This window comes from Megascapheus bottae, chromosome 16, assembly GCF_031878675.1.
Source record: "Megascapheus bottae isolate mThoBot1 chromosome 16, mThoBot2.hap1, whole genome shotgun sequence".
In the NCBI taxonomy this organism is placed as follows: domain Eukaryota; kingdom Metazoa; phylum Chordata; class Mammalia; order Rodentia; family Geomyidae; genus Megascapheus; species Megascapheus bottae.
In genome coordinates this window covers 8,420,636-8,443,286 of record NC_143524.1, presented here as the reverse complement: position 1 = coordinate 8,443,286, position 22,651 = coordinate 8,420,636, and the positions used below count along the sequence as shown (strand labels likewise).

General features: G+C 47.6%; 1 protein-coding gene and 1 long non-coding RNA gene across 2 annotated transcripts in view; one reads left to right on the top strand and one right to left on the bottom strand.

The window, feature by feature from the left end:
* The first annotated feature begins 8,362 nt into the window (after positions 1-8,362).
* The window catches only part of Dtx4 (deltex E3 ubiquitin ligase 4), a 34,263-nt gene continuing 19,974 nt past the window's right edge, over positions 8,363-22,651 (top strand). Inside the window, exons 1-2 of the mRNA XM_090347619.1 lie at positions 8,363-8,662; positions 17,222-17,951. Coding sequence (XP_090203745.1) covers positions 8,452-8,662; positions 17,222-17,951 — 941 coding nt within the window. The 5' untranslated portion in view covers positions 8,363-8,451. The remainder of the gene's footprint in view (positions 8,663-17,221; positions 17,952-22,651) is intronic.
* Positions 11,087-17,561, bottom strand: LOC150052563 (uncharacterized). Its single transcript, XR_016538032.1, has 2 exons — positions 17,391-17,561; positions 11,087-12,141 (listed from the first exon to the last, which is right to left on the bottom strand). It is a non-coding gene; the product is annotated as an uncharacterized LOC150052563 (long non-coding RNA).

The window sequence follows — 22,651 nt, the reverse complement described above, 5'->3', positions numbered from 1 at the left end:
AAAAGAACTAGGAGCTCTAGGGCAATGTGACAAGAAGTAGGAAAGATTTGTAGATGTAACCAGACAATATCAACCAAAAGCTCTGGAAGAAAGAAGGGTCCTATCAACATGAGCATGTCTGAGGAGATCCCGTGTCTTGCTGCCATGGTGTTTCTGGGTAATTTGGGGGAGATTACAAAGTCACCACATCAGATTCGACATACAAGTAAGAGCTTGTGGAACCATTGCAAAGTTCTCTGACTGCCTTGGTCTTCCAAGAAATTATGGTTTTTCTTAGGCCACTCAATTTCTATATCAAGTTTCTGTTTTCTTTTTCTTCTTTTTTGTTGCTTGTCATGGGGCTTGAACTCAGGGCCTGGGCACTGTCCCTGAGCTTTTTTTTTTGGTCCAGGCTGTCTTATCACTGAGCCACAGATCCACTTCCAGTTTTGGAGTGGTTAATTAGAGATAAGAGTCTCACAGGGACTTTTCTGCCATCTGGTGCATTTTTCTCACTGGCAATTGCAAACGGAATATTCTGGGATTCTGGGAAAAATGGTTCTCAGTATTGCTACTACTTCACAACATATAACTAACCTGCATACACATATAATACATACATATCAAATAAACACACGCATGAATATAGGTATATACATTCATAAAACAAGATTAGGCATCATCTGATAAGAATGGTATGACTAAAAGCTAACAGTTTAACCGCATGTTACCCTTACTATGAATAATAAAATTTGACTACATAATAATCACAGAGACAAATTCACATGACTTTACTTTTTGCAAAATAATTTTTTGTGTGTCCAGGTACCATGGCTTGAACTCAGGACCTTGTGTTCTCATTCTGTTCGCTTGTTCACAGCTAGCACACTACCATGTGAGCCACATCTGCAATCCCTTAGTTTGCTAGTTAATTGGAGATGGAACATTGTGAACTTTTCTGTCCAGGCCAGCCTCAAACCATGATCCTCCATGTGTCAGCTTCTTGAGTATCTGGGATTACAGGTACAGTCCATCAGTATTAGAATGTTTACTATATAATCTCCTGTAATCCCCACTGTTTCTGGGGCTGGGTGCTGTCCTTGAGCTTCTTTGGCTTTGAGCTACATCGCCACTTCACCACTTCTGGCTATTTCTGAGTAGTTTATTAGAGGTAAGAGTTTCACAGACTTTTCCTGCGAGTGGTGGCCTCAAACTGTGGTCCTCAGATCTCAGTGTCCTGAGTCGCTAGGATTACAGGCATGAGCCACCAGTACCAGGCCACTGTGTATTCTCGGTATACTATTTCAACACCTACTAAATAGGCCAATGTCATCATGCCAGTTTTCTGGGCAAGAAGGAAAGATAAGTGAGTTATTGCCCCAATTGTTAGTACTTGGGGCTTAAATCATAAAGTATATAGCTTGTTGTTTTACCTACTAATGGAGCTGGTTCATCAAACAAGACACTACCGTATCCATTTTTCTGCCCCTGGCTCACGTAAGAAGTGTTATAATTACTTCATAATGTAGCAAATACCTTGTTAAGATTGTCTTTGGTCCTAGCACTGAAGATAAAGCACTTAGAAATCCAGCATTTATCATCATTCACTCCTCTTCAGTTCCATGTTATAGCTCTATTCCTAATACACAATTACATGCGGCTCTAGATTCCTCTTTGAAATGGAAAACAAGGATGAATTATACTGAATGGCTTATACACTGCATCTACAATGTCCTGAATTTGTGCCTATAGAAACATAACCTCATTTGAATGAGGCCATTACCTAGTGCAACATCGCCACCTATTGGTCACAGTCACCAAGGGAAGGGCCCTGGGAATCTTCCTATCTGGGATTCTCTCTTTTTTTTTAACCAAGACTCATCTAACAAAGCAATATCTGAAACATGTTACTAGTTAACATCTAAAACGATATAGTTAATATCTCCTCTGGTATAAGTCTTGACAACATCAAGTCTATAAGACAAATAGAAAAATGGAGGAAAGTTTTGCTCCCTCTTTTAATGAAACACACCAGAAACCCTGTGTGGGTTTCAGATGATGAGAGATAAACCTTATGGCTAGCCAGGGATCTTCTGAACCAGAACACCCTTGCCAAAGTAAAAGATTGTTACATCTGCCTGCCCCAGTAGGAAGAAGGAAGCGCTGAAGGAAGTATATTCCAGGGTGGGCCCAGGGCTGCATCTATTTTCAGGTACACAGGGCCTGGGCACTTTCCCTGAGTGTTTTTCACTCAAGACTAACACTTATCACAGCCCCCCTTCCAGTTTTCTGGTGATTAACTGGAGATACAAGTCTCACAGATTTTCCTACCCGAGCTGACTTTGACTCAGCCCTGAGCACAACAGCACAAGAGATGATGGAAGGATATGGAGACCAGCCTCCAAACGCATCTACATCTGCATTTTTAGAGCCAATGAATATGTTAGGTAACATAGAAAAGAGGAGGGAGGGTTGCAAAGGAAACTAATACTGCTAATCAGCTGACAACTACCTTGGATACTTGGACAGACTGAATGTGATAGTCCCGTCTTCAAAATTAAGAAGAGACATCCAGGTGCCCAGTGGCTCACACCTGTAATCCTAGCCATTCAGGAAGTTGAGATCACGGTTTGAAGCCAGCCAAAGCAGGAACATCTGTGACACTCTTCCAGTAAACTACTCAGAAAAAAAAAAAAAGTGGCTGAGTGCTAGCCTTGATCAAAGAAGCTCAAGGACAGCACTAAGGCTCTGAGTTCAAGCCCCAGCACTATCAAAAAAAAGAATAAAAATAAAAATGAGGAGAGAATGAGACAGTCAGAGATGTGACTCTTTGAAGATGGTGAAATGAGCCATAAGCCAAAGAATATAGGTGGCCTGTCAGCGCAAAAAAGAAATATAATTTTCTTCTGGAGTCTCGAGCCATCATATCTTCTGACTTTAACTTAGTCGGACTCACATTCAGAGTTTAAGCTGATGGAATATACCCCAAATCTCTCACTATCATGTTAGAAAGAGGGGAGTTCAGATCAAAGAAAAGTATCAGAGACAGAAATGAATGTTAGGTCATGATAAAAATTTTAAAAGACAGCCTATCAAAAAGACAAAACAATTGTAAATGTGCAAGCACAAACAGCAAAGAAAATACAAGAAATAAAATCCGAAATGATTAAAAATAATAATAATGAATTGACAATTATAGAGAATCTGATATCTCTTTCTCAGTCATTCAGAGGAAGATTTTTAGAGAAAATAAGCCTGAGTATAAAAAACAATATCATAAATCAACAGGATCTGAGAGCATTTCTACCTCTTGACAAAATAATAGAATACATTTTCTTGTCCCGAGCACCTGGAGAAAGAATGGTCCTAATTCAGAGTTATAAGGCGAATCCCAGCTGGACGTGGTGGCTCCCGCCTGTAATCCTAGCTACTCAGGAGGCTGAGACCTGAGGACCATGGCTCTAAGCCAGCCCGGGGAAGGAAGTCCCAGGAGACTTTTATCTTCAATTAACCACTAGTAAACCGGAAATGGCGCTGTGGCTCAAGAGGTAGAGTGGTAGCCTTGAGCTGAAGAGATTGGGGACAGCACCCAGGACCAGAGTTAAAGCCCCATAACCGACCAAAAAAAAAAAAAAAACAAATCCCAATAAATTCTAAAAAGAGTAAATTGTTAGTTCAGCAGGCTCAATGACATTAAATTAGAAATTTGTAACAAAGGTAACAGGACAGTGTTGGAAATTAAGCAATACACGCCTAAATAATGCATGGGTCAAAGTGTTAAATATATGTTGAATGGGATAAAAGGTATAAATAAAATGTGTTAAAATGTCAATAAAATAGCTAGAGTGGGGTTAAAGGGTTTATTGTGTTTTATTGTCAGGATGGTATATACATTAATCCATTTATTAACAGGGAAGGGAAAAGGGAGAAAACATGATTGGAAGGGGTTAGAGTTACATTCATCAGGTAGTGGGTACATTACCTCTTGTCCATTCCCATGTTTTTTCTCCTACTTTCCCTCCCCTACCCTTTCCAGTCATCTTGTTTTTTCCCTTCCTTTCCCTGTTTCAACATAAACATATTAACATATATTGTTTTTGGCATTGGTATATTGTTATACCAGGTACCAAAATCAGAGTAAAAAACATGAGATCAATCATAAGGGGGAAAAGAAGAGAAAGGAAATAACTTCACATAGAACATTCATTGTCCTCAGGCCTGTTCTTGTGCCAGTATCAAACTGTTTTTATTACTATAGCCTGGTAATAGAGTCTAAAGTTTGGTATTGATATTCCTCCAGCGCTGTTCTTTCTGATAAGAATTGCTTTTTGCTATACGGGGTCTTTTATTGTTCCATATGAATTTTTTTTTTTTGGTCAGTCATGGGGCATGAACTCTGGGTCTGGGTGTTGTCACTGAGCTCTTCAGCTCAAGACTACCGCCCTACCCCTTGAGCCACAGGGCCCCTTTCTCCATATGAATTTTTGAATTGCTTCCTCTGTTTCATTAAAGAATGACGTTGGGATGTTGATGGACATTGCGTTGAATTTGCTAGCTATGTCCTTTTCCATACAGAAGCTCTGCAGTTTAATGCAGTCCCATTTGTCCAATCTTCTTTAATTTGTTGTGTTATTAAGAAAGTTTTGACCTGTGCCAATGATCCTTAGTGTATCTCCTAATCCCTCCTGTAAAGTTTCCAGGGTTTCGTCATTTCCTTCAAGGTCTTTTATCCATTTGGAATTAATTCTGGTGCTGAGTGACATATAAGGATCCAACTTTAGTTTTTTTACAAGTGCTTAACCAATTCTGCCAGCACCATTTGTTGATCTTCCATCCTACTTTTTTTGGCTCAAAAGCTTAATAGAAGAAGAGCAAACCAGGTAGGTGAAGGAAAGAAATAATAAAGCAAGAGGCATAAAAGAAAAGGTGGAGGAGAGAAAGAGACAGAGAGACAGAGGGAGAGTCGGGGATACAGATGACAAATTATCAATACTAATATAGTGGATAAAATGATAATTGATTTTAGACACTGAAGACATCAAAAATGTAACAATAGAATTCCACAAATACTTCTACACACAGTTTACACTAAATAGATTAGTTCCTTAAAAATGTCTATGAATATAGCTCATTCAGTATGCAATCATTACTTGAGTAGCCCCATAACTATTAAAAGAAATTTAATTTGGAATTTAAGAGCCTCTGGGAAGAAATCTAGTGCCTAGATGATTTTACTGGAATTCTATTGAATTTTTTTAAAAAAGAATTAATACCAGTTCTGGGGAAAACGATGGAACATTTCAGATTCATTTTGTGAAACTAGTATTGTCTACATACCAAAATTATACAATCATAGAACAAGAGGGAAGAGAAAAAAACAAAGAAATAAAGCTGTTACTGAGATTTTTTTCATAAACATGGATCTAAGAATCCATAACAAATATTAGCAAATGGAATCGTTAATATTTTAAGTTACATCCCCATGGCTAAAGACATTTATTCAAGAATGCAAATTTACTTTAGTGAATGAATAGAAACGATAGGGGGATTGAACTTGGGCCCTGGGCACTGTCCCTGATCTTTTTTGTTCAAGGCTAGCACTCTGCCACTTGAACTACAGCTCGCTTCTGGATTTGTATTTCGTTGGAGATAAAAATCTCACAGACTTTCCTGTCAGGGCTGACTCTGAACTTCGAACCTCAGATCTCAGTCTTCTTAGTATCTTGGATTGTAGGAATGAACCACCAGCTTCAGCTTGGTTGAAGGGTTTTTTGCTGCTCACAGGGATAGAAGGCAAGATAGAGTTTGGGTACTCACCTAGAATATCTTGGACTTTTAGAGGTCTACGGTTTATGGGTTTATAGTTTATTTGAAATTAGAATATAAATATGTAATTATTATTGATGCATGAATATAAAGTATAAATCACCACAGGTTATTCAAATGCATTCATTTCATAGCTACAATTGATTGCTATTTGTTTACTTCTTGCTAATAAGTCAGGTTATACACAAACCATCTCTGTCATCAGGCATATTTTCTTATCTGTTTATTCATTCATTTAATTATGCCAATAGTAGGGGCTGAACTCAGGACCTGAGTGTTCTTTCTTAGCTTTTTTCACTCAAGGCTAGAGCTCTACTATTTTTTTTTTTTTTTTTTTGCCAGTCTTGGGCTTGAGCTCAGGGCCTGAGCACTGTCCTTGGACTTTCTCAAGGCTAGAGCTCTACCAATTGAGCCTCAGCACCACTTCTGGCTTTTTTCTATGTATATGGTACCAAGGAATTGAACCCGGGTCTTCCTGCATGCTAGGCAAGCATTTTAACCACTAGGCCAAACTCCTGGCCCCGAGCTCTACTATTTGACACATGGCTCTACTGGCTTTTTATGGTTCATTGGAAATGAGAGCCTCATGGACTCTTCTCAGGCTGTCTTTGAACCACAATCCTCAATTCTCAGCCTCCCACACAGCTAGGATTACAAACATTAATCACCAATGCCCAGTCCACATTTTCTTTTAAAGATTTTTTTATTAGCATACCTTAGTGTGTAACGCAAGGTTTTATTGTGACAATTGAGTGCATACATACAGTGTATCCCTGATATCAGGCATTTTAATTCTGCTCTGATTCACTGGCTTGGTTAGCACAGCTGACACAAGAAGACCAGTTACAGAATCAGGCTGGGACTAGACAGATAAAAATCTCCTCTGCCTCCCATTCATCTTTAAAGCTGTCATTTCAACATTTGTTAGGCATTCTCTCCTTATCTGCTTGAGGCTTTCAGCACCTGGACATTCCTGGGCTATCTAGTCTGGTTTCCTTTCCTGTCTTCTAAAACATAAAAAATCATATGATATTATGAAAAAATGATTGTGTTAAAAAGATTTATAATCTCACTCCCGAACCCATCATTTATTTTCCACATCTGTCTTAAATCTTGACAAGATGAATTCATTGTTTCATGTGATTTCAGATTCAGAGAAACGAAGTGTGTGTGTTCTGACAAGATTAATGTAGTTCTTTTGTTTTGTTGAAAAAGGGTTTCACTATGTAGTCCAGGATGGTTTCACACAATCCTCCCTGCCTCCGCCTCTCAGGCACTGGGATTGCAGATACGTTCAACATAAACCGTCATTAATATACAATCCCAGCTTCCATCTTCCTTTTAGTCAGAACCAGTCACTGAGAGTATTCGCCTCATGAAGTACTAGTGATCAAAGTTGCCAAGTCTGTCTCCTGTGCGTCCTAGTGTCTCACAACTTAACTCATTAAAAAAAAATACTGCAGAATTGATCCATTTAGCATCTGCCTTCTATAAAACAGGCCCGAAACCCCGCGAGGGCTCTCTACACAGACCTTATGAACTCGCCATTGACCACATTGCTGCTGCATCCCGCCAGCAGAGAAGCCTTGGGCGGAGGTGAGGTTTCCTGGGTACCAAGTCTGCGGCCACTGGCGCGCACTTGCCGCCTGGGACCAGCAGGGGGCGGAGGGTTCCCGGGCGCGCCAGCCAGGGCCAGCGCCGAGGGGCGTGGCTTGGGCGCCGTGACGGACAGCGCCGGACGCCGGCCCGGGATGAGGTAATACCCGCCCCAGAGGAGGGCGTGGGGCCTGTGTGTGTGAGTGTGAGTGTGTGTGTGTGTGTGTGTGTGTGTGTGTGTGTGTGCGCCCTCGTGCATTGGCGAGATGAAGTCTCTGCGTGCCTCGAAGCTTGCGCTGCAGACACTGGCCATGGTGCATTTTTAAAAAAGGGGAAAAAAATATAAAGAGATTGATATGCATTGGAACGAGTCTGCAAAGTCGCTGCGGTCCCGGCGGGCGCCGCGTCCCGGCCAGTCGCCCCTCAGCTCCCCAGGACCGGGAAGCCTCGGGGCGCGGGTTTGCGGTGCGCCCTCCTGGGGAGCAGTGGAGCCGGAGTGGGGGTGGGGCTCTCCCCGCGGCGATCGCGGGGCGGGGCGGGGCGGGGAGCCGAGGAGGGGAGTGGAGGGGAGGGACGGCAGGGAGGGAGGGAGGGGAGGGGAGCGGCGCGTGCCATTCGCCGCGCGCCTCGCGCAGCCGGCTGGGTCTCACCCCGGCGCTTGCAAAGCCCGAGGCGCAACTGGTGCGCGGGGCCGGGTCGGCGCCGGGCGGGGGTGGTCGCGGCCGGCCGGGAGGCTCTGCCCGGCGGGGCCCTGGTGGCGCGGAGCCGGGCCATTTGCATGAAGCGACTCGAAGCCCCGGAGCAGCGGCAGCAGCGGCGGAGCCCGGCGGCGGCGGCGGCGGCGGCGGCGGCGCGCGGTCCGAGCCCCGCAGCCCGGGTCTGCGGGCGGCGGTGGATGCGCGGCTGGGGCGGAGCCCATGGGCCGCAGCTGAGGCTGCCGGGGGCGTCGGGGCTCGGGGCGGGGGGCGCGGTCGAGGCCCCCAGGCGGCGGCGCCGGAGGAAGCGGAGGAGATCGGGCGCTCGGGGCCCGGGAGGCGGGCCGGGCTCGCCATGCTCCTGGCCTCGGCCGTGGTGGTCTGGGAATGGCTGAACGAGCACGGTCGCTGGCGGCCTTACAGCCCCGCCGTGAGCCACCACATCGAGGCGGTGGTCCGCGCCGGCCCCCGCGCCGGGGGCAGCGTGGTGCTGGGCCAGGTGGACGGCCGCCTGGCGCCCTACATCATCGACCTGCAGTCCATGAACCAGTTCCGACAGGACACCGGTGAGTGCCCCCCGCCCTCGCCCTGCGGCCTCCCGAGACCCCGCCGCCACACAGACGACCGAGCGAGTGGTCCCCGGAGTCCCCTCCACGCCCCCTTCCCAGACCCCGCTGGCCCCCTGGGCCTTCCGTGCGGAAAGGCCCGCGTCTTCTCCGGTCACCACGAGGGCCTTGGCTCACTGTCACACACCTGCTGGCCCCCGGCGTCCGCGGGCCTTCCCCCGCGGGCCTCCTCCTCGGCCTTCGTGCCTCTGCCCCGCCGACGCTGCGTGGAAGGAAAGCCTGGGTGGGTGAGGCACAGGGGGGGGGCAGAAGAAGGAATCCCCCCACCTCCACCCCCGCCCCAGACTCGAAAGGGCGCGGGGTGCGTCATGGAGGGACAGAATGGAATCTGGGGATTCCAAGAGACAGAGCCTCCTGGATGCTGTGACATTTCTCCAGTGGCTCTGCTTGGGCTCCTGCAGCCTTGAAGCAACAGGCCAGGCCAGGGGGAGGGGGAGGAACCGGGCTCTGGAATGCCTGGCAAGGAAGCCATTCCCTTTGTCCCCGAGAAGGGGGGCTGGGGGAGGCTCCCAAGGAGTAACTATCCCCTAGCTTCTTCCTGAAACCGTAGCTAGGAGCCGCACCCCGGCCTCCCACAGCACCACACTCCTTTCTTTGCTAGAGAATTAATGAGCTGCCAGGCATGCAGGGCCACCTACCCCCACCCCAAGCCCACTTCCCAGCCTGCATTCTCCCCAGAACAGGTGCAGGAAGCGACTCCAAAGCACAGCACGCACTGCAACCTCTTCACCTCTTCATTATTTGGTCCCCTACATCCTGGTATAAATGAGGAGATAGAGGCAAGTCCCTGGCTTCCTGTCATTTTTTTTTTCAGTGGGGAGGTGATGGGTGTTTCTGGAATTCTGGCTGGGCTTTTCGCAGTGTACAATCAACCCAGGAGCCTGGTGAGACAGGTGTGGAGAGGAGGGAGTGGAGCCCAGGAGGAGGAGGGTCTTGTGGCTCAGAGAACAGCTGCCTGAGCTGGACATCTCTGCCTCCTAGGAGAAGCTTCACCACATCCTGTGTGCTAATTAGGATTGTCATGGGAAAGAGGCATCTCCCCCCCCCCCCCCCCAGTCCCTGCCTTTAGTCAGAACTCCCAAACAATCTTCCTGCCAGAAACGCTGCAGACACTGGTGGATTGAGTTTAAAAAAAAAGCTTTCCAGGGGCAAAGATTCCAGAAGTTTTAGCATCTGGCAGGCTTCAACATTGGTGGAGAAGAGAAGGAGGTGGAGCAAGGGAAAGACTGGGAGGAGGAGGAGAGAATATGGAGGAATGTGGTGCGGTTGAGAAAGAGGATTGATTATGTGTGGCTGATGAAAGGGAGGAGAGGGTGCATTGAGCAACTCGGGTAGAGGTTGTGGAGGTGAGGGGTGAGGGGTAAAGGGTGAGGGGTGAGGGGCAGCTGTGGCCTGGAGGTGGGGCTAGGGATACCACTTGGTAGGAAATTCCAGTTCTGCTCAAAATGAATATAGCAATGGCAAGGTAGAGGGGTGTTTCTGGAATTCTGGCTGCATCTAGATCTTTCTAGCACATGGGAAAGTGCCCTCCCCGTATACACAGATCCCAGCCCTCTCCCCCAAATCCACTGAAAGAACAGGGACATCATGTGTGTTTGAATGAAATAACCCCATAACTCCGGGCAAGGCACTGGAAGGTATCGGGATTCAGAGAAAACTTTCATAAAAGTGAAAGTTACTGAGAAACCTGCTAGAAAGGACCCTCAGTCTTCTGTCACTCCTCCCTGAAGACAGATGGATCATTGCCTACTGATTAACAGGAGCTGGGGCTCCTTGAATTTTAGATTGATGGAGGAGAATTCCCCCTGCATCTTTCTTTTGCGCGGTAGGGGGGGATTGTTAGGGAATTACTTAAATGCAAAGCCTCACACAAGCTAGGTGAGTCCTTTCTATCACTAGATCACTGCAGGACTTCTCTAGCCTTGCCTTGCCTCCTCATGCAATTCTGTTTGTGAGATCTTGCCCGGGCTTGCCTCCAACTCAAAGTCCTCCTGCCTCAGCCTCCAAAATGCTGAGATTACAGGCATATACCACTGCTCCCGGTCAAGATCCTCTTGAAGACTAGCTCTGAGTATGTGTCCTGGTCACACTGCTGTGGTTTCATGTTCTCATTTCTAGATCCCATCCATCTTCCTGTCTACTTCCTACCAGGCTGTATGTTGGATGCTGTGGCACTGGGCTGAATTCCCAGGAATGCTGGGTCTGTCTAGGAGCTTGTCAACATAGCTTAAAAATCTATGGGTATCCGGGGTCTTGAGCACCCCCCCCCTTTACCCACCAATACATTCCTCTCACTATAGCTCATTGATGATGAGACTGTGACATGGTAGGGACTTAAAGCCACCAGCTCTCAGACAACCTCAGTCAGGCCCTGGTAATGTTTAATTAAATTACCCACTGTACCCCAAGCCACACTTGAAAGATGGGAACCCGGAACATCCCCATAAACAAAGAGCTGGAAGTTCCCTGCCTAGAGGCAAGTCCTCTCTCTGACATGGACTGCTTTGTCTAGTCCTTTAAGAAGTTGCTGGGGGTCTCCCAGCTCAGTGAGTCTTCAGTCTCTCCCATCTTTGAGCTCTTGACTTCTTCCAGCCTGTTACCAGGGAGACAATTGAAAGGTCACAGACACCCTGTTGCCTGCCTCTGTTTGCCCTGGGCACTTCTCCTTCAGAGATGATGGGGAAAGGCGGATGGTGGGGGGCGGTTCTGAGTTCATTTGCATTCTGTACTAGTCTTCTGAAAGTATTTTTAGACTCCAGAATCTGAAAGGAAGAGAGATGAATGAATTCCTCTCCACTGGAAGTCACTTACTGGAACCAGATGGCCTTTATCTCTTGTTTGGCAGTGACTAGAGAACTTTACTTCTTTGCTTTAGCATCATCATCATCATCCCCTGTATGTTCTAATAAACCTAATCATAGACATCTCTTCATGGACCAAAGGCAGCATGAGAAAGACCCAGACTGGGAAGACAGGAGTCACTGTTCACGGATGTGATCAGGAGCAAGTCCCTTCCCTTTCCCTCCAGATTGTCTTTCCCTCCCACATGCAGTTCAGCAGGTGGAATGAGTTTGGCTTCTGCACCAGTGGTGACGCTAAAAGGAACTGACATGGGGGCAAGGGCAGATTCTTTCCAGCTCACGAGTTTTCTGTGTGAGCTTTGTCCCTTTCCATCTTTAATGTAGTGAGAGGTCAAACGCATGGAGTGGGTTTGGTTACAGAATTTGACAGAAGCTGATTGTGTGGGGCTTTCATGAAATCCCTCCGTAGCTGGAGCACAGGCAAGGTAGACATTACAATGAACCCAAGGTAACTACACTGCAGCTGATGCCCCATCAGTCTTCATCATTCCAAGCATAGTGCACACACCATCTTCTTCAATCCTCACAGCAGTTCTATAGAGCCTTGAAATTCCGGTTCTGTGAGGGAAAGAATACATTGAAAAAAGGGTTACTTGCTTCAGTTGCTCCATCCATTGCACAGCTAAGATTCGGAACTGCACATCCTTTTACTAATCTGCCTTATACAGCTGTTGACCCCTGGGACATAGCAGTGCTACAACATCCAAGACATTGCCCTCATGGGGACATGTGACTGAGAGTCAAGTGGTGCTAGTGGGAGAAGCTGTGGATTTGCAGAACACAATGTATGCTCTACTAGCAACGAATCTCTGGTGGAGTTGGTTTGCCTTAGAGACCTCAGGCTTATGAGACCTATGGCCTGGCAGGTGATGATTAACTTCTGCTGCCTCAAAGCCAAACTATCTTGGTTGTTTTGAGATGTTGGTTTCTAGGTAGATGGGGAAAGTAGATTTTCTTTCTCTTTCTCCTTAGTTTGGGATCATTTGTGATTACTGTCCTCTGAGAAGCCTTCACACTAGATGGTCACACTGAAGGACAAGATGGAATGTACTCAGGCTGTCTAGTTTAATAAACACAGGGCTCTCACATTCCAAATAAAGAACCGACAACTGAAGGGCAATTCCAGCATGTCTCTTGTCCCAAGTCTTTGCTTGTGAGGTGGTTATTTTTTTTTTAATTTTGTTTTGTTTCCTTTCTGACTCTACTTATGTTCTAGTGCTGAACTGAACATAATGTTTGTTCTCCCAAAGCAGCTCTTCATAATGAAGACTTCACCCACCCACTTGTTAATGGCAATCCTTGGAACTTTTTGTTTGTTTGTTTTGTGTATTCTAGCATTCAGAACCTTATTGGATGGCTAAAATGTGAAGGACAAATCGTGCGGTCTGATAGTTGAAATGAGAAAAATTCATATTCCCAGCACAGGCCACGGAGACAGGGAGCCTTAGCTTTTGAGGTCATTGCTGGCCTACACCCCTGAGGATTAGGGAGGTATGGTTATGTTAAGTCACATGGAAAGCATTTGGCTATACGTGGTTAGGTCCCACTCACCTCCTCTCTGCAGGGTCTTTCAGTCCCTCACCTCTTTCTTCTCCCTCCCCCCCCCCTCCACTCATGTAAAACTAATGAACAGAACCGCTTTGGTCTTGTCAGTTCCATTTAAAAATCTTCACTGGGGCCGGGAGTTTGGCCTAGTTGTTAAAGTGCTTGCCTACCATGCACGAAGACCCGGGTTCGATTCCTCGGTACCACATACATAGAAAAAAGCCAGAAGTGGTGCTGAGGCTCAAGTGGTAGAGCTCTAACCTTGAGAAAGTCCAAGGACAGTGTTCAGGCCCTGAGCTCAAGCCCAGGACTGGCAAAAAAAAAAAAAAAAAAAAAAAAAAAACAATAAAAATCTTCACTGACTCCTCATCCCCTCCGAATTAAATCTATCACAGCTTTTCAGCCCAGACCCTCTGTACCCTGCCTGTCAGTACCTTCCTGGGTTTACCTTCCATGCTTTATGTTTTCTCAAAGCTCCGTGACATCCTCTCCATCTCATCAGTTCACGAGGCCTCTTTCACTTTTACCTGTTGCTATTCTCTTTATCATACAGGCCTTGTCATGTTTGTCACCCACTTCTTCAGATATTCAGCAAATTATTTCATTTATTCAGTCTGGGGGGTGTGTGTGTGTGTGTAATGTAATACACTCAGTCTTAAATTCAGCATCTGGATACTGTCCCTTTACTCTTTTACACAAGGCAAGTGCTATATCATATCCATGCTTATACTTCCACACAATTTATTGGTGGCCTGGAGAGAAGAGTCTTAGAGATTTTCCTGACAGGGCTAGTTTTGAACTGTAATCCTCAGATCTTATTCTCCTGATGAGATAGCATGACAGGCATGAGCCACCAGTACCCAGCTTCAATAAATACATAGGGAACTCCTTGGACCTACCAAGCATATGGGACAAAGTAGAGATCAAGCACTTTGGGGTCCATTCTCATGGGGTTGGGGTTCTAGGAGGGAGGCAGATATTTATCCAACTTGTCACACAAATAGATATGTAACTGCATGGTGAGATAAATGCCATGCCAAAAAACAAAACAATAGGAACAGGAATTTGACCTGGTTAGGATACCCCAGAGAGACACCAAGGGAGAAAATAAGCTTTAATCTAAAGGATGAGCTTCAAAAGAATGGGTTTGGAACATGGGGATAATGAATTGGCATTGTGAAGAGTCCTGGAATCAGAGAAGCAAGGAAATGGCCAATGTGAAGAAAATGTGGGCAGCATATGTTACTGTTAGAGTAAATTAAACTTTGCCAGAAAAACTAACAGTTACAAGATGGGGGCGGGGGATGCAGAGGCTGTAGTAGGAGAAGATGTGGGTCCCGTCCTAAGGAGAAATTATGGAAGGAGTTTAGCAAGGAGGAGATGTGCTTCTGTTTCCTGCCACCAAGCATTTCATTTCACTGACATCCTTCCTATGACATATTTTGCATCATAAATAGTTCCTCACCCCCCACACACACACACACTTGTCTTCTAATACCACTTTAGATCATATATTATTTGGGGAATGCTTGACTTCTTGACATTCTGCACAGCAACGAATGGGTGCTCAACAATATGTGATCCATGAATACCTGAATCCATCGTCACTAGAGTCTGTAAGCAAGCACAGCACCATTGCTGGAGCTCTAGCATTCAAAAAGCACCACAGCTAGACCCCTGCCCTACTCACATTCCCCATGCAAGCATCTAGCAGTAGCTCCAGATGTGCACCTTAAACCTCCCAAAGGCTGAGTATGAGCTACAGAGCACTGGATAGGTTTAAAAAAAAAATGGTAAAAGTGGAAGGAAAATGGTGAGTGGTAGAGGAAGGTATCAGGGTACCCAGAGTGAATACATAAGGATTTGGCAGGATAAGAGGGAAATGGAGAAACATATACTGGAAAAGGGATCCTCTCCAAAAGTTCAGGGATAATTCTCAGCCATATCTAGGATTGATAGCACTGTTGTGTGTGTGTGCTCATGTGTGTGCCAGTACTGGAGCTTGAACTCGGAGCCTTACACTTGGACTTTGATATTTTTTGCTCAAGGCTGGTGCTCTACCACTTGAGCCGCCCCTCCCCTTCCCTTTAGGCACATTTGTGAGGTTTAGTTCAAGTATATTTTTCTCTGCTTCACCAGATGAAAGATAAAATGGTGTCATTTCAACTCCTCTAAACTTACTTTGTTATGTGTAACAGGTGTTTTATAGGCCTGCCATGAACATAATATGGGGTAGGCATATGCAAGATACTTTCTAGGTACTAAGATTGTGTATATGTGAGCTGTATGGGAACATCATTTATTTTCCTCTCTCTGGGTCTCTCTCTCTCTCTGTGTCTCTCTCTCTCTGCCTCTCTCTCTCTCTCTCTCTCTCTCTCTCTCTCTCTCTCTCTCTCTCTCTCTCTCTCTCTATCTCTCTCTGCCTCTCTCTCTCTCTCTCTCTCTCCATCCTGTAGCATCTTTATCTTGCTTAGATACAGTAGAAAGAAACCTACAATAATAATCACTATTTATTGTTCTGTGCACCTGTGACAGGTGCTATTTTTGCTTTATTTGAGGTAGACCCAAAGAGATGAGTAAACTGAGGCTTCATCACAGGGCCAGAAGTTATAGTGCTTTCTGTGTTGGACCCAGCCAACACTCTTTGTTTCCCCCAATAAGCAGGCTACTAGGAAGGAAATGGAGGCTAACTACTCCTCACCCCCTCTTTCTCCTGTCCCCCAATACCTCCAGACCCTCCAATGGAGGCCCTGGTGCTGAATAGGCGATTGTTCTGCTTCTTGCTTGTGCCTCTGAATGTTGATGTTTTGGGTCATTAAGGGGCTTGGAGATGGGGTAGAGGGTGGGTTATGACCCTGGCAAAGGCCTGAATAGCCATTGTTCCTTTTCTTTTCCCCCCTTGAATGAGATCCTGTCCCAGTCTTGGTGTCTCCCTCTGGGTTGGAGGAGGGGGTGGGTCAGAGGCCAGTGAAGGGAGCCTTTTCCCACCCGCTCGGATGGATGGAGCTTAAGCTGACAGATGCAGAGATGCCTGCATTGCCAGAACCCTCCCCAGCCCTCTCACACTGTCCTGAGCCAGACAGCCTTCCCCTTGATGTGCATGCCAGCCAATGAGCCCTGGGGAGGAATGTACTGGGTTTAGATTTGGGGTGGAGAATGAAGAAGTTGATGATAGTTCCTTTATGAGCTTCGTTCTCTTCTGAGGCTGCCAATTCATCTCTGCTGTAGCCATCTCCTGTGATCACCCTGGCTCCTCTTCCCGGCCCCACAGTGAGACCATCTTTCTGAGTGTTTGAGCTTTTGGAAAGAAAGATCTCAGATAATTATAAAATTATCCTCAAGACCGCTGAGAAGGTTACTGTCCTTGACATAAAACAGAATGTAGGGAATCTCTGTGGCTTCTCCCAAGCTGATTTCCTTTCTCCTCACTGTAATGTACCTGGTTTTTGGAATTTTGTTTTTAATATCTCTCTAAAGAGTCGCTGCATAGACATACTGCATAGACACCTTCTGGGCAGCTCTCCTGAAAGGGAAGCAAATTTGTACGTCTAGGTTCCCTGAGCCCTGGGTTTCCTCCCTCAACTCAGTCCCTTGGCACAGAGTGTTCAGAGGAACAGAACAAAAAGATTATTTGTGACCACCTACTATGTACCCAAGACTTTCTGTACCATAGTGTTTCAGGGCTTGGACATGAGTCCCAGTAACTGCCATATACAAATACATAATTGGTGAGTGGCATATATATATATATATATTTGCAAAATTCTTGGGAAGGACTTACTCTCCATTTTTCTCATAGAAGAGCGGACTGAGGGGCATTGTTGTTATCTAGTAGGGACATCCATTTGTCCCCCAAGGCCATGCCAAGAGGTACTTCCCACCAAGCCAAACCCTGACTCTTGCATCCTTCCCCGCCTCGGCTCCGTTAGCTTGATGGGCAGGGCGTGAGGTTTCTTCATTCAAAACTGAAACCTCTCTAGGTAGGATCGTGTTCCGCACACAGTAGGATTCCTTGCACGGTGGCCTGCCCATGTGTGACAATGCCAGGAGGCTCCAGGCTGTCCTGACCGCCCCCTCTGTCTCACTCCGGCAGGAACCCTGCGTCCAGTGCGCCGCAACTACTACGACCCGTCCTCGGCCCCCGGGAAGGGCGTGGTGTGGGAATGGGAGAACGACAACGGCTCGTGGACCCCCTACGACATGGACGTGGGCATCACCATCCAGCACGCCTATGAGAGGCAGCACCCCTGGATCGACCTCACCTCCATGGGCTTCAGCTACGTGATCGACTTCCACACCATGGGTCAGATCAACCGGCAGACGCAGCGCCAGCGCCGCGTGCGCCGCCGCCTGGACCTGGTCTACCCGAAGGTCACGGGCACGCTGCCCAAGGCGCAGTCCTGGCCAGTCAGCCCGGCCTCGCCCGCCTCCCCCCCGCCTCCGCCCTGCTCCTGTCCGCAGTGCGTCTTGGTGATGAGCGTCAAGACGGCCGTGGTCAGTGGAAACGGGGGGTCCCTGCTGCCCCCCGCCACCCGTAGGAACGGGGTCCCCTCCGCGGGGGTCAAGCTGCCCGCACCGCCACCCGGCCCGGGACTCAAGTCACCCGATACCACAGGCACCATTCGAGCCCCAACCAAGGCCACCGCGGCACAAGGGACCCGGAGACAGGTCTCCGGCACCCCGGCTGGGGCAGCTGCGGGCGTCTTGGCCACCACCCCTGCCTCCAACAACGGCAAGACCGGAAGGGTGGCCCTGGCGACCTTGAACCGCACCAGCCTTCAGCGCCTGGCCATCGCCCAGTCCCGGGTGCTCATCGCCTCTGGGTAGGTGCTGCCTCGGGGCTCGCCCTCTGCTCAGGGACAGCCTTTGGCTGACCTTCTGGGTCCCAGAACGCGGTGAGGGTGTGGGGCGCGGAGGGGTGGGAGGGTACAGCTGTCTGGCTCCAGGCCGCAGAGGGGAGCAGGCCGGCCCGAGCTAGAGGGTCTCATAGCCCGTCTCCTGCAGACCCCACCGCTCCCTGTGATTGGAGGCAAAATCCAGAACTTCTTAGCGTTCCGACCTCCTCATCCCCGTGAGGGCCCAGATCCTGATTCTGCAGAGAGTGTACCGCTGTGCAGGTGGGGTGAGATGGAAGTGCAGTGAGCTTCAGTTTCTTGGTGTGCATGGCCTCAAGCCATGTGGTGAGGTTAGAGGTTCAACTAGTGTGCATGGGATACACATGTGTGTATACACACATATATATACATGTACGGGTGTATAGATGCTATACATAATATGATTATATATTTATAATTATATATGTTATTTATATTTGTGGTCCTATGGCTTCAACTCAGGACTTGGGCACTTAGCTTTTTTGCTCAAGACTGGCACTCTACCCCTTGAACCACAGCTCTACTTCCAGCTTTCCTTGGTGATTATTTGGAGATACGAGTCTCACAGACATTCCTGGCCAGACTGGCTTCAAACCCAGTATTCAGCTCTTAGTCTCCTGAGTAGCAAGGATTACCTTTGGGACACCTGGGCTGTGTCTTCCTTTCTCTTCTTCTTGACCTTCCTAACAATAACATGGTATCAACCAAGGCCATTCCTCACCCGCAGTTTTGGCCTGCATACCCTGGCTTCTCCCTAAACCTCACCCATCTTCCTTCTCTTCAAACGGGGCCTAGGTCTGCCTTCTGACCATGTGTTCAAGTAGTTAGGATGGTCTAAGGGTTGAGTTCCTGAGTCTGTGGGTCCCCCTGGCTGCCCTGAGGAGATATCATTTATAGTTGGCACTCTGCGGAGAGGCTCAGCCAGAAAAGAAGAATGATACATTGTGGGAGGAAGATTCGTGTGGGAGTGGGAGTCTCCACCCCTGGGATAACTAAGCTCCATTAACACTGTGTGTCATACGTGGATCCTCACATTTGCCTCCGTATCCCAAGGTATTACTGTGGAGACCTCAGCAGAAGGAGTGTTGGCCCTTGACAGTATACCTTTCCTTTGCTCTGAAGCAAACATCAGGCACAGGCATGTAACATACAGCTTGTGTGTTGATTCCATCACTGTCTTGGCTGAAGCTTTGTGGGATGTGAGAACATTCATACATAGCAAACTGCTAATCAGATGAATGGGATATTCATATCTTCCTCCGAGCTGACAGTACTATTTGGTGAGAAATGGGCACCCAAACGATTCCACATGTAGTCAGTTTCTTTGCAGTAGCCTGCAACAGCAGCCAGGGGCTCTTTTAGAGTTCCAGCGTGATCACTGGCATGCAGGGGCGGTTCAATCCCCGATTGCCTCGGCTTGAACCCCAAGTGCCTTGTGGTGCCACTCAGAGCAAGTTTTGCATTCAGTGCTCTCATTTACAGAAGGAGGTTGTAATAACCTTCCTTCTAGGGTGGTCACCGATTCAATGAGACATTCAGTGCATAGACTTAGCACAATGCATGACACGTAATAATAGTTCAGTGTTCCCTTCTGTCACGGTTAGTGTGGTGATTAACAGGTATCTATTGAATATACATTCTAGTTATTAAATCAACTCGAAGCTGAGCAGGTCTGACACACCATTTCTGACACCCTTGACAAATGGGATCATGGAGGGAGACAACCCCAGATCACTTTGAATTTCAATGAGCAAGTCCACCATACTTTCTCTGATCTTTGGTTCCCTCTTCCTGCCAATAGAATGGCCAGAGAACAGAGTGGAGGTCAGGACAGTTGCAATTTCAAAAGAGCAATAGAAAGGAGTTGTTTTCTTTCCTCTCTCTCTTTCCTGACAGGGGAGGCCACCCCTGCCTAACCCTCTCTATCTTCCAACCCTTTCCTTTTCACCTCTCCCACCTCCCTTACCCCTTTACCATCCTCTCTTCCAGCCTTTCTTGGCATTTAATTAGCGTGTTTCTTCCTTTGTCTGGCTTTGCCATCGACCTTCTGTCGTTGCTCAGCCTCTCCCTCCTCCTCTTTCTGTCCATGACCTCTTCAAGCAAGTTTCCCACGGAAAAATAAGTAAGACCGGGAGGGCGGGAGAAGTGGGATGAAGAGAGGGACATGGGGGGTTGAGGGGGACACAAAAGTTTCTGTGAATTATTCAGACACAGGCAGGCAGGAGATTTCTAAAGAGGTGGAAGGCTGTGCATTCGAGTGTGGCAGTCGCTGCCACCCCCCCACACACACACCCGGCCCTCTCTCCCTGAGTCCACTTTCTCCATCTCTAGCTAGGCCTTGGTTGCCTTAGAGACAAGACCATTGTCCTGCCTCAGGAGTCCTGGATTGGTGCATAACTTAGACAAGTATAGCCTGGCACTATGATGTCTACAGGGAGCTTCTCTCCTTACTACCTTGCCAGCCCTTCTCTTTCCTCAATTCTCTGTTCCATCAGTGGACACTAACACTTAAACCCTCCATTAACTGGGAATGGGCCAATAAAATGGAATGAGGAGGCAGCTTCTGATTGGCTAACAAATGGATAGGCCAGAGGACGTGAGCTGGGTAGAGTTGTGTGGAGGTTGCAAGAAATATGACTGTCATTGGTTTGATGGAAGGAGGACTTAGGCATGCATAGTAGGAGAGACATGGTGTACTTCAGGCTTTATTTATACATGGGGGAGGGGAGGTCGAGTGTTATTAGCTGGGCAGTTCTTACTTCTGCTCAGCACTCTGCATTTTACACTTGATATGCTATCCTCAAAACTCTGTAGAAAAGCAAACAAAAACCCCCACCCAGTAATATTAAAGCAGGAAATGGTAGCTAGCATGGAAACCAATGTTGTCCTCTGTCACTTGCGAAATAGAAGTGTAAACAGTTACTGAAATATGTGTAGGGCCCTGCTGTTTACAAAATATTTGACCTACGTCCTAACCAGGCCCCCCACCTCAGGAAACAGACTTTTAGGGTAGTCTGCATACAGCTGGAGTATCTGCGCCAGGAAGGCAGAGAGGCTGTGCAGTTCTCCCCAGGGCACAAAGCAAGGGCTGAGCTGGGTTCTGATGTTCCCAGAATTTGACAACTCCTTCCATTACCCTCTTCTGTGTCCCACCCAAGGTCTAGTGACATGTAGGGACCGGCACCTCTCTTGTCAGATAGGCTAATCCCACCATCTCCGTGTTTCTTGCGTGTCTGAGTTAATCCTACCATCTCCCTGTGTTTCTTGCGTGTCTGAGCTCCCAGGAAGGCCTTCCCTTCCCTCTCTCCAGAATTTTCCCCACACCCCCACAGTACTTGGGCTGCTCTGGGGACTGGAGTATTTCCTGGTTGACCAAATTGGGTGTGGAAACCTGCCAGTCCAGTTTGTGGGAACAAAGGTGGCTTTTGTCACCCAGATCACAGCTATTTATCAGTTGGACTGGAGGCCTTGAGGTGGGGGACAGAAGTGGGGGAGGAAAGGCAGGTGAGTGCTGGTCAGTGCACACTGCCCCCTGGTGGGGAGCCAAGAAACTGGACATAGAAGGCAGGATCCCCAGATAGAGGTAGAGGAAATTGAGACTCAGGTAAGTTAACTGCACCATGAGCGGTTGAGAACCAAACCTGATTTTCATTATTTTTTGCATGTACTTGACCCAAAGGAAGCAGGCCTTAGAGTGCAGAACTGAGCCATTCCTCTTTCTTTCTTTCTTTTTTTTGGGGTCTGATGGGTCTTGTTTTAAATCCAGCTTCCCTTTCTGCACATCTCTTAATTTATCCAGGGGACAGTTTCAGGAGGAAAGTAGCCTCTGGTGACCTTTAGAGATTCAAACCTTCTAGCATCCTTCTTCCAACCTTGCTGATCCCCAAGAAGGGACAAGTTCCCTGCTAATGGGCATGTGTGAGACAGGTGGACTCCACTGCTCAGCCTGGAAGTCCTCTTGAGCTCTGTCCTTGTGTGGCAGTGGGTTATTTCATCAGCCTCTGAGCTGCTGTAGGAAGGGTAGGTTGTGTTAAGAGAGATGTTGACAGTGAGTAGGCATAGTGAATCTGGAGCCAGATTGTGGACTTGAGTCTTCAGCTGTGTGACCTTGAACATCTGGCTTGACCTCAACTTCCTTGACTATAAAACGGGGTTCATAGAAATGCCTCATGCCTGGGCTGTTGGGTGGGTTAAATGGGCTAACATGTTTTGAGTTGTGAGGTTGTTCATGGTTGTGCGTGTTAGTGGTCATAGCTCATAGATAATCTGGCATAGTGGCCAACACCAAGTCAGACTAAGAAAGTACTCCCTCCCATTTCCCCGCCTCCCCCGGCCCCTGGAACAGCTCTACTCACTTCTCAGGATAGCTGGCTCTGTGACCAGAGTCACTAGTCTCTCCACACCAGCTGTGGGAGCCTGGGTGGCAGAAGGGAATGGCGCAAGACCTGGCCCCATGAGTGCCATACTTTCCCAGTTAGCACTGTGGGCGGCCTGGCCTTTCCCAGGCAGCTGTGTGGGCGCCTCTCCAGCCTGGCTCGAGTTCCTGGGGAGAGGACACAGAGAGGAAGAAGCTGTGCCTCTATTTATATGTGTCAGAGGCAGGGAGATGCAACAGCTGTTCAAGCAGTGGTTTCCCCTGTGGAGGAAGA